Here is a 14568-nt window from a genome sequence, read left to right on the forward strand (position 1 = left end):
GGGTTAGTAAGTCTGATGTTTTTCTACCTTAGAAAAAATAATTTAATTAACCTTAAGTTTAGCTTTTATTATTTATCATTTTATTATAAATTACTCACAATTACTATGTTTTTGTTTTTACCATCACACTTATATTATGCATTGCATTATATGCAGCAATTATATTATTACATGAAAAATTGATTTTTAGTAATTATCCGGATTTTTGGTTATCCGGACATGTTTACCGAAAAATCTTGCCCAATGTGTCCGAATAAGTGAATAAGCACTGTACTTGTAAAATAAGGATTGAAATTAACAGGCAACATACTTTTTTTGAACTTGTACATAACGACTCCTAAGTCATACCAAAACATGTTTTCAACATCTAAATTTTTTTGATATTTTTATACTGCTAATATTTTCATTTTGACTTTTAAAATGTATGCACCTTACAGCTCTATTTCAAGTTTATTGATCTCAGTAATTTTAGTTCTACTTGCTCTACCCCAACAAAGTAATCCATATCTAACATGACTCATTAGAAGTGAGTTAAAAATATAAAAAAAGAGTTTTGATTTTAATAGTACCGTGTTTTGTATAAAATACCTATTGTCTTTAATAGTTTTGTTTTTAATGTTTCAATATGGTTAGACCAATTAAGATTACTGTCAATTGTAACACCCAAATATTTATAACTATTTACCTTTGATATAGTTGAATTACCAATTTTTATATCTACACACCATGTTAGGCCTTTCACCGTACCTGTGAAAAAAGCTCCAGACATAATCCGATAAACGCGTGCTTTGTTTTTTATTTATATTTAAAAAAGTATGTTTATGGTTAGCATATCTACCGTATTATGTCTGGAGCTTTTTTCACAGGTACGGTAAAAGGCCAAACATGGAGTAGAGTATTGTTTCAAAGATCAAACATGCATCCAACGGAGTAAGTAGACTTTGCCGAACTTGCAATACAGAAAGAGCAGTAATTGCAGCAGAAGATAAAGACCTACTTCTGAATAAGCGGCAAGATTTATCAAATATTTGTCCCCACAACCGACGATTCTACTTTAAATAACTCTGTCTACTTATGTACTAATTTATTTCACAACACTCACATTACAATCACAAACACTAGCAAGTTTAATATTTCATGTTTTTAAGCTGTATAAATTATTGACCAATTTGTTAAGTTTATTATGACGTAACATTTCTGCACAACTTGATTTACTTTTCATTTTAAAAACTTGCCTATTCTTAGAGCTTTTTGAGGTTAGTGCCTACTTTTATTACATTTGTATTTTTTGTAGACAATTTTATATAAATTTATGTTTTTATCCCAAACTTTGTTTTTAAACCATAAAGTTCATTTATAGTTACTTACTACCTACACTAAACATAATTATACATGCTTTTTCTGCTTTTTTTCTAATGTGTGTTAATATTTTATAGACTCCGTAGATCTGTTCTTAAATTTATTGGAGAGCAGTGAAACGCCGTTAGTTGAAATAAAGTTTTAGCACAAGAACATCTGTAGTAAATATTCCGATAAGCTTAGCTTACCAGGATCTCCAGGATTTAACGCCTTTTAACGTTACATCTTATATATATATAATAAGGGTATTATTTATACTTGAACACCTTATTGAATCACCACAAAGCAAGATTACAAATTAATAATGAAAAAATGCGCTTACAAAGAAAAACTTAATTTTGAAACAACGAGCAAAAAACCAAAACGACCAATAAAAATAAAAGATAACAAAATATAATGTGGTATAATCCCCCATTCTGTACTTCAGTCAAAACAAATATTGACAGAGAATTTATAAATCTAGTAAAAAACATTTCAACAAAAATAACCCATTATCAAAGATCCTAAACAAACATAATATGTGAATCAGTTATTCATGTATGGCAAATTTGGAGAGATCAATTAAGTCAAACAATCAAAGGATTTTAAACAAAAGTTATTTGATGAAAAATCAATGTAATTGCGCTGGTGGCTGTAAATATGATGTGAAGGGGGGCAATTGCTGTTCAAAGAAAATTATTTACAAGGCAACAGTTAACTCTGACCTTGAAAAGAAGTTCTACATCGGCTTATGCTCCACTCAGTTCAGATTTTGGTATACTAACCATAAAAAATATTTTAAAGGTGTTGCATACAAAAATGAAACTGAGCTTTCAAAGTATGTTTGCGGTCTAAAGCGCAAAAACATTTATTTTAAATTAACTTGGGAGATGATAAAAAGAGCTAAAAAGAGCGCAGCCAATAGCAGATGGTAATAACCCTGTTTGTAGGCTGTGCTTAAAAGAATCAACAGCTGTTGTTATGTATGCGTTAAAAAAATAAAAGGATGTTTAAGGGCATAGGGGGGGTAAACACCCTTTTTTGGTTTTTGATCTTATTTTATACAGTTTTTACTAAGCTACAAAATGCTTTTTACAGATTAAAAAAATTCAAAACAGTTTTTGAGATATAGCTGGACAAAGTTGGAGCAAACAATAGGTTCCTTATGGGAGGTGCAAACTAAAACGGCAAAAATAGACTATTTCACTAAAAATCTATCTTCTCCTACGTTTTTTGAGATAACTACCTCAAACTTTTAGGAAATGTTCCTTGATATATTTAGAAAATTCTGTCGCAAGGGATTTTTTAAAAATTGAAAAATAAAAGATTTATATAAAAACTAAACAAAAAAACCAGTTTTTTTTTGTTTTTTGTTATAAAATTTTTATTTTTTAATTTTTTTTTAATTCTATTCTAACAGAATTTTCTAAATAATGCAAGGAACATTTCCTGAAAATTTGAGGTAGTTATCTCAAAAAACGTAGGAGAAGATAGATTTTTAGTGATTTCTAGTTATTTGCAGTTTTAGTTTGCGCCTCCCATAAGGAACCTATTGTTGCCTCCGACTTTGACCAGCTATATCTCAAAAAATATTTTGAATTTTTAAAATCTGTAAAAAGCATCTTGTAGCTTAGTAAAAACTATATAAAATAAGATCAAAAACCAAAAAAGGGTGTTTACCCCCCTATGCCCTTAAGTTAGAGGAGTGAATTCATATTGTCTTGTAGACATATGAAAAAGCTCCTCTAAAAATACAATAAATTTTCAGGTATTTTATAGCCACTTAACTGTTGTTTTTGTTAATTTTAGTTGTTGGAAAGTTAGATGGTAGATCGATTTTTGTACTGAATGTTTGTAATGCACAATATTATGTAATACTGTTTTTTGTTTTTTTGTATAACTTTTGCATCTATGTTTAGCAAAGTGCTTTTTAAGAGATATAAAATTAAGATTCAAATTGAAGTTTAGGTTATTTTAAGATGAAATTAAAATATAAAAATGTCGCTTTTAAAGTTTAACAAGTTTTAATTTCATCTTAAAATAACCTAAATTTCAATTTGCATCTTAATTTTATCTTTATCTCTTTCAATTATCTGTCCTAGTATATAGTTACTCACTGAAGTTATATGAATTTTTGCTAGTTTATTGTCGATTGGTATATTAATTTTTGCACAAGCCGTTTTGCATGATTTTTGATAGTTTCAAAATTACGTCATAATCTATTTATGCAAAAATTTTTTAACTTTCATTAGTGATTTTGTTTTGTGCTTTATTTTAAACTTGTTTTGAAGCTGATGAGTGAATAGTCACAAAACTCGAGTCCTTCCAGTTTTGCATCTTTAAATAAACCTTTTTTTAATATATATATATATATATATATAGTTTTTGTGTCAAAACTTTATCCGACAAATGGCGTTTCACTGCTCTTTATCAGGATCTCCAGGATTTAACGCCTTTTAATGTTACATCTTATACATATATATATATATTAATTTTTATTTTATTTTATTTTTTCAAATACAAACAGTTTCTCTTTTTTCTTACTTACAGTATTTCTTTATTCTAGTTTATTTTTTATACAACTAAATACTTGAAATTAGATATTGGTTTATTTGAGTTTGCAACAGCTGATTGTGAGTTCACACTGGTGGCAGTGATCACATGGTTGGATTGTTGGTGTGTTTTTTGTTGTAGCGTCAATAGATACCTGCTTGAGGATTTGAGCTTTATTATAATCCCACTATTTGTGGTTTTTGGTGTTGAGATTTTAACCTTTTGAGTGTTTGCCAAATGACCTGTCACCAGAGGTTTTTTTCAATAAAGGGTTAGGATTAGTTTTTATTTTGGTTAGTTAAAAAAAATTATTACATAGACAGATTTAGTTTCATTTCAGTTTAAAGATATTTTTTTTTCTAGTAAATTTAAAGGGCAGGTGGAATAACACGTGATGAGCTCAAACTTACTTGCATGACCTTCAGAAAACGTTTATTGTTGCAGAAAGTGAGTAATTCTGATATTTTTCTACCTTAAAAAACAAAACAAAAAATAGTCAAGTCCCCAGAAAACGTTTATCATTGCAAGGGTAGAGTTTGAGACTGATGTTTCTAACCATAAAAGTTAAGGGCATAGGGGGGGGGGGGTAAACACCATTTTTTGGTTTTTTATCTTATTTTATATAGTTTTTACTAAGCTACAAGATGCTTTTTACAGATTTAAAAAATTCAAAATAATTTTTGAGATATAGCCGGTCAAAGTTGGAGGCAACAATAGGAACCTTATGGGAGGCGCAAACTAAAACTGCAAATAACTAGAAATCACTAAAAATCTATCTCCTCCTACGTTTTTTGAGATAACTACCTCAAATTTTCAGGAAATGTTCCTTGCAATATTTAGAAAATTCTGTCGGAACAGAATTTGAAAAAATTAAAAAATAAAAATTTTATATAAAAAATAAACAAAAAAAACATTTTTTTTTTAGTTTTTTTGTTATAAAGTTTTTATTTTTTAATTTTTTTAAATTCTGTTCCGATAGAATTTTCTAAATTTATCAAGGAACATTTCCTGAAAATTTGAGGTAGTTATCTCAAAAAATGTAGGAGAAGATAGATTTTTAGTGAAATAGTCTATTTTTGCCGTTTTAGTTTGCGCCTCCCATAAGGTTCCTATTGTTGCCTCCAACTTTGACGGCTATATCTCGAAAATTATTTTGAATTTTTAAAATCTGTAAAAAGCATCTTGTAGCTTAGTAAAAACTACATAAAATAAGATAAAAAACCAAAAAAGGGTGTTTACCCCCCCCTATGCCCTTAATGTTTTTGTACATTTATTTAACAATTGAAAAAACTAACAGATCGCTCACTTGTAACATTTTTAATATAATGAGTTTATTTTAAGAAATGAAATTAATTAAAAACTAATGCCAGGAAGTTTTAGCATTTCTATTTTCTGATAACATGCTGTCCTCTTATTATACATAAAACTAACAGAATTTTGTTATTTGTTTTTAAACAGTTAAAACAATATTTGATTATTAGAAATATCAACTGTTATAAAACTGTTATTTTGTAATAAAATATTTAAAAAAATTTCAGTTATTTAATAAAGTTTTATTAGTTAATTAAACAAAATGTTGGCAAATATGTTAAAGGAACATAAAAACAAAAGAGAACAAACAAAAAAACAAGTCGAAAAAAAGAGGTTTGCAGCTGTGTCAGCAGTAAATACTTTTAATATGCAGTTTATGGAAGAAATTGATAAAGAGTAAGTTTTAAAATTGTGTAGCCAATGTGCTTATTTTGTGTATTGTTGTGGCCTACAAAAAGGTCTTATTTATTCTTAACAATTTGTTTAGTACAATTAGTATAGTTAAAAATGCCTCTATACAACTGTCACTAAAATTGATCTAGGTTTGTCAAAGTTTAAACTTTACCTACTATTTCTACTAAATTGTTATACTTAGTGTTAAACAATATTTTTTAATAAGGTATCTTATTGTTTAGTTTTGTTATAAACACTTTTTTTATATCATCAATAATTGATTTTTAGTTCAGTTTATAATGTTTTATTATAAGTTACTTGGTTGTTTAATAATCAGTTTATAATAATATTTTACTTTATTATAAACAGGAATTGTTTAGGGGTAGGGAGTACTTGGGTGATGTTTGCTGGACTTATGAGTCCATATGATTTCGATGTGTTTTTACTTCATTAAGCAGAATCTTAAAAAGGAAAAAAAAATTGCAAAAAGTATGTAGCCAAAAAAACTAATTTTAATCCCAAAAATCACATATTTTTTGACTTAAACAGTAATAAAATCACTTATACATGTTCTAAACTTATAATTTATATCTGAAATAAAAGCTTATACTTATTGACATTGATTTAAAGACATATTAACTGTTTATGGTGTATTATGAAAATTTGAAACTGTTGTTTTTGTTTATTTTTGTATAAAATTTTAATTTTTTAATTTAAAAAAAAATCTTTCAGACATAATTTTTTAAATATGCCAACAAACGCTTCCTGAAATTTTAAGGTAGTTATCTCAACAAACGTAGAAGTAGATAGATTTTTAATGAAATAATCTGTTTTTTCCGATAAGTTTCCGACTCCCATAAGGAACCTATTGTTGCCTCCAACTTTGTCCAGCTATACCTCAAAAGTTATTTAGAATTTTTTAAATCTGTAAAAAGCATCTTGTAGCTTGGTAAAAACTATATAAAATTAGATCAAATTGTGAAAAAAAGTGTTAACCACCTATGCCTTCACACTTAACATTATTTCAAATTACTTACACTTTCAAAAATATTAGTGTAAAAAAACACTGTCAAATTATTGATAAAATCTAATGGACTATCTGTTTGAAATAATTAGGTAAACATAATACTCTTAAAGATTTAAAAAACTATCATTTAATTTTCTGTTAAAGAGATCTTTTCTACTAAAAAATCTATTTGGATATGGTTTCTCAGTGAAAAAGATCTTTCATTAGAAACATTCCATTCCCCTTCAATTTTACAATCAAGAATAGAATCTATATGCAAGTTCAGCAAATCACATTTTGGTGGATGTTTCCATTTAAAATTATTTCCATCTTGAACTCTCATGAGGTGGTCTATCTTATAAGTCTCATCCTATAACACTTCAGATTTGTGTGTATCTCTAAAGTAAATTAAAGTACGGACAATAACTTCATTTTGATCAAGATGTGGAATCCATAAATTTTCAAAGTTAATGGTAATGCCAGCAAGGAAAGACTCCTAAATTTTTGTTGCAGAAGATTATGAGTGCTCTCAGTCTCTGTGTTCATTACCAACAAACGCTGATGCAGCATTAATTGTAGCAGCTTCTTCCCCTGATATATGGAAAGAAAAAAAATAAAGATATTTTGGTAGGGCATTATTATGCAACATTAATTAGTGAAGGATCATATTGCTACTTGTGAAGATAAAAATAATGATGAGACTTTCAAGATGGACCACCTCATGAGAGTTCAAGATGGAAATAATTTGTAGTGGAAACACTCACCTAAACGTGATTTGCTGAACTTGCATATAGATTCTATTCTTGATTGTAAAATTGAAGGGGAATGGAATGTTTCTAATGAAAGATCTTTTTCACTGAGAAACCATATCCAAATAGATTTTTTAGTAGAAAAGATCTCTTTAACAGAAAATTAAATGATAGTTTTTTAAATCTTTAAGAGTATTATTTTTACCTAATTATTTCAAACAGATAGTCTATTAGATTTTATCATTCATTTGACAGTTTTTTTACACTAATATTTTTAAAAGTATCAGTCATTTTGAAATAATATTAAGTTTTAATAATAAATGATACAGTACAGTGTTTGTTTTATTTTGCAATGTTCTTTATTTCTTTGTAAAAGTCTTTATTTTGTAATCAATAACTTCATGTTTAATGCCATACAACATTATCTTGCCTATAATAAATCATAACTTTTTTATTTTTTTTTTACTTAGTTGAAATGCTGATTTAATAATTGTTTAATGGTTTTTTTAAACACTTAAAGCTGAATGAACTATGACATCAAATATATTGCTAATATACATACCACATCACCTAAAAATTAAAGGTAAGTAAGTATACCTAAAAAGTTTTGTTTTATAATATTTTTTTTTAATTAAAATCACTAACAAGTTATGCTTTTTAATTTTCCAAAAAGCACAATTTTACAGACATAATTTGCATAATTAGGGTTATTATGATGTCATAATACATCAAAAGCAGTTAATCTGTCTTTAAATCTATTCAATAAGTGTAAGCTTTCATTAAAGATATAAATTATTAGTTTGTGACATGTACAAGTGATTTTATTACTGTTTAAGTCAAAAAATCAAAAAAATTGTGATTTTTGGGGTTAAAATCAGTTTTTTGGGCGGCATACTTTTTTTTGCAATTTTTTTTTCTTTTTTTAAGATTCTTTTTAATAAAGCAAAAACACATCCAAATCATATGTACTCATATTATTTTTACAATATGACCAAAAAAATGTGCTGTACTCCCTCCCTTAGATTATTCAATATTTTTAAACAGGCTAAATAAATGGCCTGGAAATCCTGACAACTCAGTAAATTTTTCATTTTTATTATATTTTAAAAATATTCATATACCAACCCTTTTTTAAACTCTGGCCAACCTCAAATTAAAAAAAACACAGAAAAGTACTGGATAAAATTTAGAAAGTCATATTCATATCATTTAGAAAAACAGGACTTTTTTTCAATATGGTTAGATTTAATTAGTTGTTTATTAAATTTTTTAATGTAATCTATTTAAACAAATTTATTAAATAGTTAGATTAAACAAATAGTTTTTGTAAATTAAAAAAATAATATCAAGTAAAAGTTGAGGTAAAATTTAAATACATAAATTTTTAAACTCTGGTCACTTGATACTTTTAACTTGATAAAACAATCACAACTGTTAATACAATATATAAATACGCACTCTATTTGTAATATTATAGTACATGGTAAAGAAAACAGTTATTCTTACTAAAAAAACTGTTATAAAATATAATTGAAAAAAAGATTTATCACTTAACCACAACTTAATACCTTATGAATATCTGTTCACATTATATTACTAAAGTAAAGTTTTGGACAAACTATATTTTGAAGCAAATAAGTCTTTTGTATAAAAACTTTTTAAATTCTGGTTTGTTTTATTTTTAAACTACTTTTAGTACAGAGAATTTATAAAGATTGTAAACAAACAGTTAATGGAAACAAATTCTGAAGTAAATTCCAAAAGAAATTTCCAACACTTCATAAAATTTCTGTGCCTAGTCAGTAAACTAAATTCTGTGTAAACTAGATTAAACTAATGTGCCCAAAAAGACTCAGAACTTTCAATTACTGATTTGCTCATCTTTACAACAGCTAGTATTGCCTAGTAATGCGTTCTGGATAGTAATTACTACATCAAATTGAGTTATTAAGAAGCACAAATTTTTTATTTTCCAAACAGTATTTGTTTGAATATTCAGTGGACCCCTGTATTAGTTTGGTTTTAGTAGGTTTATTACTTTTTTTTTAATATTACTGTAGTTTAAAACTGTTTGCATAAAAAAATACTTTACTTTATATAACTTTTCTTTGTGTCAATTAATTCAAAATGCAGTCAGTAGGTTTGAACAACACAGTTTAACAAAAAGATTTATTTCTGTAATTTTAAGGTACTGTATTGTTACACTATTATATAAGTTGCATTATACATGTTTATTCTAAATATTATTCTACAATTGTATTGTTAGATAAAGTTATTTTTATCACAGTTTTCAGTTATTTTTAATTCTTAATAAGTTCAAAAAGTTGTTTGCTTGTTTACTAATTACTTAGATTATTTAGGCAACTCAGAATACTGCAAATGTTTATAAGTTTCAATAAATTAAAACCAGCTCAGACTTGCTTGAAATTTATTGAAAAAGCATGGCTCATTTAGGCTTTTGTTTTATTACTTAAATAATTCTTCGTGGTAGTTGTATTTTTTGAATACTATAGTTTATAGAGCACAATAGTTCAGTAAATTGAGCTTGCTAATTGAGCAGACTTTTTTAGTTAAGACGAATAACTATATAGAACACAATAAAAAAAAACTTAAATATTTTAGTCAAAGGACTTAGTGTATAGAAAGATCTTTTGGACTTTGAGCTACACACCAAAAACCTTAATATTTATAGCTTTTTATCATAAAGTTTTTGCACGATAAACAGTTAAATTTTACTATATAATATTTTTTCTTTTTTATCGATTACTTATAAAATACATAAATTCAAACAAGTTTGTGATGGTTTTAGCCAATTTTTTTTACAAAAGAGTTCATTTTTAAGAAAATTTTTTGCTATATTGTTGCATGAGTTTTTTGTTAGAATATTATTTATATTGTTTATAAATTTATGTTTATATACCATAAAAGAAAACTGGTAATCTTTGACAAATGAAAAAATTTTAGTTAAATTTAGAATCAAATTGTATAAATGGATATTTGAAATAATTTACTGATGTATGCAAGTAAATTCATAAAAAAAAAAGCATAAGTTTAGTAAAAAAAAATTAAACAAAACATATTTTTATCTGAATGAATTTTTCTCAAAAGAAGAAGCTACAAATTTATTGTAGCATTAGTATTTTTCTTCTAGTTGTTTATAGTAGCTATGTCATTATTTAAAAAATGTTACTCTTTTAAGTAGTATTTTTAGATTTAAATGAATAAATTTAATATTTCAGAGTTTCTATGGCTTACAAAAATCAATGTAAAATAAATGCTGACATGAAAAAATTGGAAGTTGAAGGCAAAAAGTTTATAAAAATTTCTCAAAACTGGACCAATGAAATTGAAAAGTTTCAAACTTCACTCAAAGTTTGAAAATTGCTATACTAGAAATTTAACAATACAAGTATTCATTAAATATGTTGTTTAAGTTTTAACATTAAAAAGACTAAAAAGTTCTAAAAGTCAATAATAAGTTCTAAATGTAATCAGTAACTATACTGTTAAAGAGTAAATTATCTTTGCACAAAGTTGAATTATTCTAAGTGACTTTATGACCGAAACCTATTATAATTCAAGAATTTAAAAGTTTTTTTCAAATACTTATAAGTTTCATGCCTTTTTACACTACCTAAATCTAGGATAAATCAGTTTTTTTGGCAATAATGCAGGGTTGCCACACACTCAGGGAATTTTGAAGTTATAGAAAATCGCAGGGAAATTCTGAGAATTTTGATTCTTTTTTTAAACTTAGTCCAATTTTATTTTTTCTAGAAATTTCAGAGAAATCTTTAGATATTTTAAAATATCTCAGTAAATTTTTTTTTCTAGATCTAGGCTGAGATTTAAAAAAAGTATCAAAATTCTCTGAGTTTTTCTGATATTGTTAAATAAAAAATTTGAAAACACTTTTTTTTTGAGTTGATTTAAAAGTTTTGAATTTCTTTCATAGTTAAAACTTGATTTTGTAGCCTTATTTTACAGAGTTAAGGCTATATTGATATAATTTCAGGATTTTTCTGTACAAATGCTTCTAAATTTCTAAGATAAAAAATAATTTAAGAATCTTGTTTTTCTTTTATTATTAAATTTTGAGTTTATTTTTAAGTTAGCATTTGGTCTATTAACTTAATTTTATCAAAATAAATGCATCTTTTTGCTAAATGTCAGGATTTGTAAATATAAGTGCTAAAAAATATCTGAATTTATATTTAAACTAATTTAAGAATAAGTTTGTTGTATTACGAATAGGTTATTAAGTTGCAAATTTGTTTCTAAATATGTATTTGGTTTTTGTAGCCCAGCACTCTGTGAGCTAGCATTCTTGAAATAAAATATTGAATATGCCTGTAATGATTACGTGACGTTTTAAGTTAATATATCTCAAACATTTATAATATTTTTCAGAGGCTATATTTAATTGAGTAATTTAAAATGAGTAAAAGCTGTACCATTACAATTAAACCAATAGGCTATGTGTTTTCATCTGGTTATAATTCAATGAGGCACCAACCAAGAAGGTGTACAAAATGTTAATTTAAATTGGGTCATGTAAGTTTAAAAATACAAAATTTTTCGTAGGAACCCTGAGTAAAAAACTTGTTTTTAGTTTCAATAAAATAACAAAACTTCTATATAAAACTAAACTGAGCAGTTTTTAATAATGAGTTACAGTTTATATATTTAATAACACTTTCAAATTAGGAAAAATAATATATTTAAAGAATTAAAATTTTGTTTTCTCTTAAATTCATATTTTAAATAAAAAACATGTTATCATTTATAGTCAGATAATATCTAAACGTAAAACATAGCTTGAAACAACTTTATTATTTGTTTAACAATATTAGACCTAAGTCATTTTATTCCATTCATATTACTAAGTCCAAGTATATGAGTTTGTGAAAGCTTTAGAAGTTTAACTCCGTCAAAGTTTAATTTCAAAAAGAACATATTAAAAAAATAATGTTCTTGTGTGTTTTTTACTTTATGTGTATACAAGTTATAACTGTATCTACAGGAGCTTGGAGACGTTAATAGTTGGTCTGCTAGCATCGAAACTGATTTGAAGTATATTGATGATAGCTTGAGTTTACTGACTAGTAGCAAACCTTGAAATATTTTCAAATTTAATACAAAATATGTATTTTTTAAAGTGCTTCACGATCATTTGTTTTGAGTTTTAAAACATGTTAAGTAATTTATATAATGTAATTTACTTAAAGTAAGTTTTACTGTTAAATTAATAAAAGTTAAATAACTTCAAAAAACTATCAGTTTTATTTCAAATAAAGATCTTGTAAAAAGGCAACTACATCAATAAAAGATTATGATTATAATTTTGCTATAAAATTACAGCTTTTTTATTGCTTTAATTTGTACTTAATTGAGTTGTATTTTCAATTCTTAAGTTAGATAAATAAATTTTGTGTTAGGAATAATTTTTTATTTAAGTTACTTATCTTTTTATATTGTTTTGTTTTAAATTTTGATTTAACAACCTCTTGGTAAAGTTTATTATAGTAAAATTTTATGTGATTATTAAAGTGTAAACTGAAGTTATTTTAAAAACAGTTATCGTAACTTAAATAAGTTTCTATAAACATTTTTATTTTGAATCATAACTTTTTTTTTCGTTTTTCATATAAATTCTGTATCTTGACTCTTTTGTAAGACTTAAGCGATTAACTTAATATTTGTAACTATATTTTATATTTAGATCTATCTTACAAACACTTAAAAGTGTTATATTTTTTTTTTAGTTTGATATAAAAATTTAATTAAAACAACCAAAGTTATTTTTCAAGACTAAAATTAACTTAGTTTATACCAGGGGTCGGCAGTTTATACTAGGCATTTGGTGATTTCGGCCAATTTTCAAAATAAAAGTTCGTGGGCCGCAGTTATAGTTTCAGTTTTTACTCTTTTAAATTATCTAGTGTAAGTTTTGAGCCTACCGTAAATTTTACTTGAGACTCTTTTTTATTTTGTTAATCACTTCAAACCTCACAATATCTAATGTTTGCTACAATTATTATATTTACTGGCCGCATTTGCATGTTATACCTTTCATAAATTGTATTCCATTTTTTAAAAATGTTCGCGGGCCGCACTTTTACTCTTCATGGGCCGCATGTGGCCAGCTGTCCCTACGATTTATAAAGAAAAGAAAGCTAAAAATACAACTATTATATAAGTTTTATCAAACTTGTCTTATTAGACTAAATCAGTGGTTCTCACGATGAGCATAAAATATGTTACTGGACAAAGATCGAGTTAATACTGTCTTTTCAACCTAAAAAAGCTAAAAATAAGAAAGATAACTTCTTAACTAGTCTTTAAGACACTTAACAAAACATAATAAATATATTTAAAAACAATGAATATTTTTTTAGTCTAAGGAGTACATAGTTTATCTTTCAGTACATTATTGTGCACAGCGGGTACGTAGCTTGGTCATTTCTGCAAATCTGCAGAAACATATACTTATGTGCGAAAAACTTGCTTTATTTTATTTCAGCTTAAAAGGCCCTGCTTTCTTAGCTTTTAGTATTCATTTATGCTAAGCTTTGCACTCCTAACAGATAATTTTGACATACATCTACTCTTTAGCATTTTTAGTGTCGTAAAAATTAAATAAATACTTGTATACATTTAGCGCATTAAAGATTTAATTTGTCATAAAGCTATGCATTGCAAAATTGATTTTAATAGAAGCTGTAGCTTTTTCTTTAGAAAAGTCCTGCAGTTTTTACGACACTAAAAATGCTTAAGAGTATTAAATTCAATTTTTGAAGTATTAACATAGCTGCATATTAAATTCAATAACATAAAAGGTAGTTTAAATTTGCTGTTTTCCCGCTAGGACGTTATCACGCTTCATTTAAGATATTTTAATTTTTGCAGATTCATAACTTTTTTGAGCTAGCTACGTCCATGCAGCACAGATTAAAAAGATTTAGAGCCAATGCTTAAGATTATTTTTGTATGCTAATTATTGTAACTTTCTTTTTAAAATTCATAAAACAGTCTCCGTTTTAAAAGACAAGAGCATTAAAAAAAAAGTAAAACAACTCAAACGTGTAAATTGCATATTAAAAAAAATGGTTAAAACTAGGTGGTTATCATAACTAATGCAAGTATCCTTAACTACTACTATAATTACAGTTTGTTTTTTTCTAAATTCTGAGCAGAGCTTCCTTTCGAGAATTGTAG

General features: G+C 26.0%; 1 protein-coding gene across 3 annotated transcripts; it reads left to right on the top strand.

Annotated features, from left to right (window-relative positions):
- The first annotated feature begins 4004 nt into the window (after positions 1-4004).
- On the top strand, positions 4005-12659 carry LOC145844649 (biogenesis of lysosome-related organelles complex 1 subunit 1-like). 3 transcript variants are annotated; one of them, XR_014370303.1, is made up of 5 exons: positions 4005-4338; positions 5486-5598; positions 10590-10722; positions 11761-11904; positions 12374-12512. XR_014370303.1 is itself a non-coding variant. In XM_082952054.1 (4 exons), the coding sequence occupies exons 1-4, from the start codon at positions 4306-4308 to the stop codon at positions 12467-12469; spliced, it is 375 nt and encodes a 124-aa protein (XP_082808180.1). In that variant the 5' UTR covers positions 4005-4305; the 3' UTR covers positions 12470-12659. The 3 variants fall into 3 exon arrangements, 2 of the variants coding, with proteins under 2 accessions (XP_082808180.1, XP_082808191.1); XM_082952054.1 differs by lacking the exon at positions 11761-11904 and having other exon boundaries at positions 12374-12659; XM_082952065.1 differs by lacking the exon at positions 12374-12512 and having other exon boundaries at positions 11761-11950.
- Positions 12660-14568: the final 1909 nt, after the last annotated feature.

This window comes from Thalia democratica, chromosome 1, assembly GCF_965202585.1.
Source record: "Thalia democratica chromosome 1, ktThaDemo2.hap1.1, whole genome shotgun sequence".
In the NCBI taxonomy this organism is placed as follows: Eukaryota; Metazoa; Chordata; class Thaliacea; order Salpida; family Salpidae; genus Thalia; species Thalia democratica.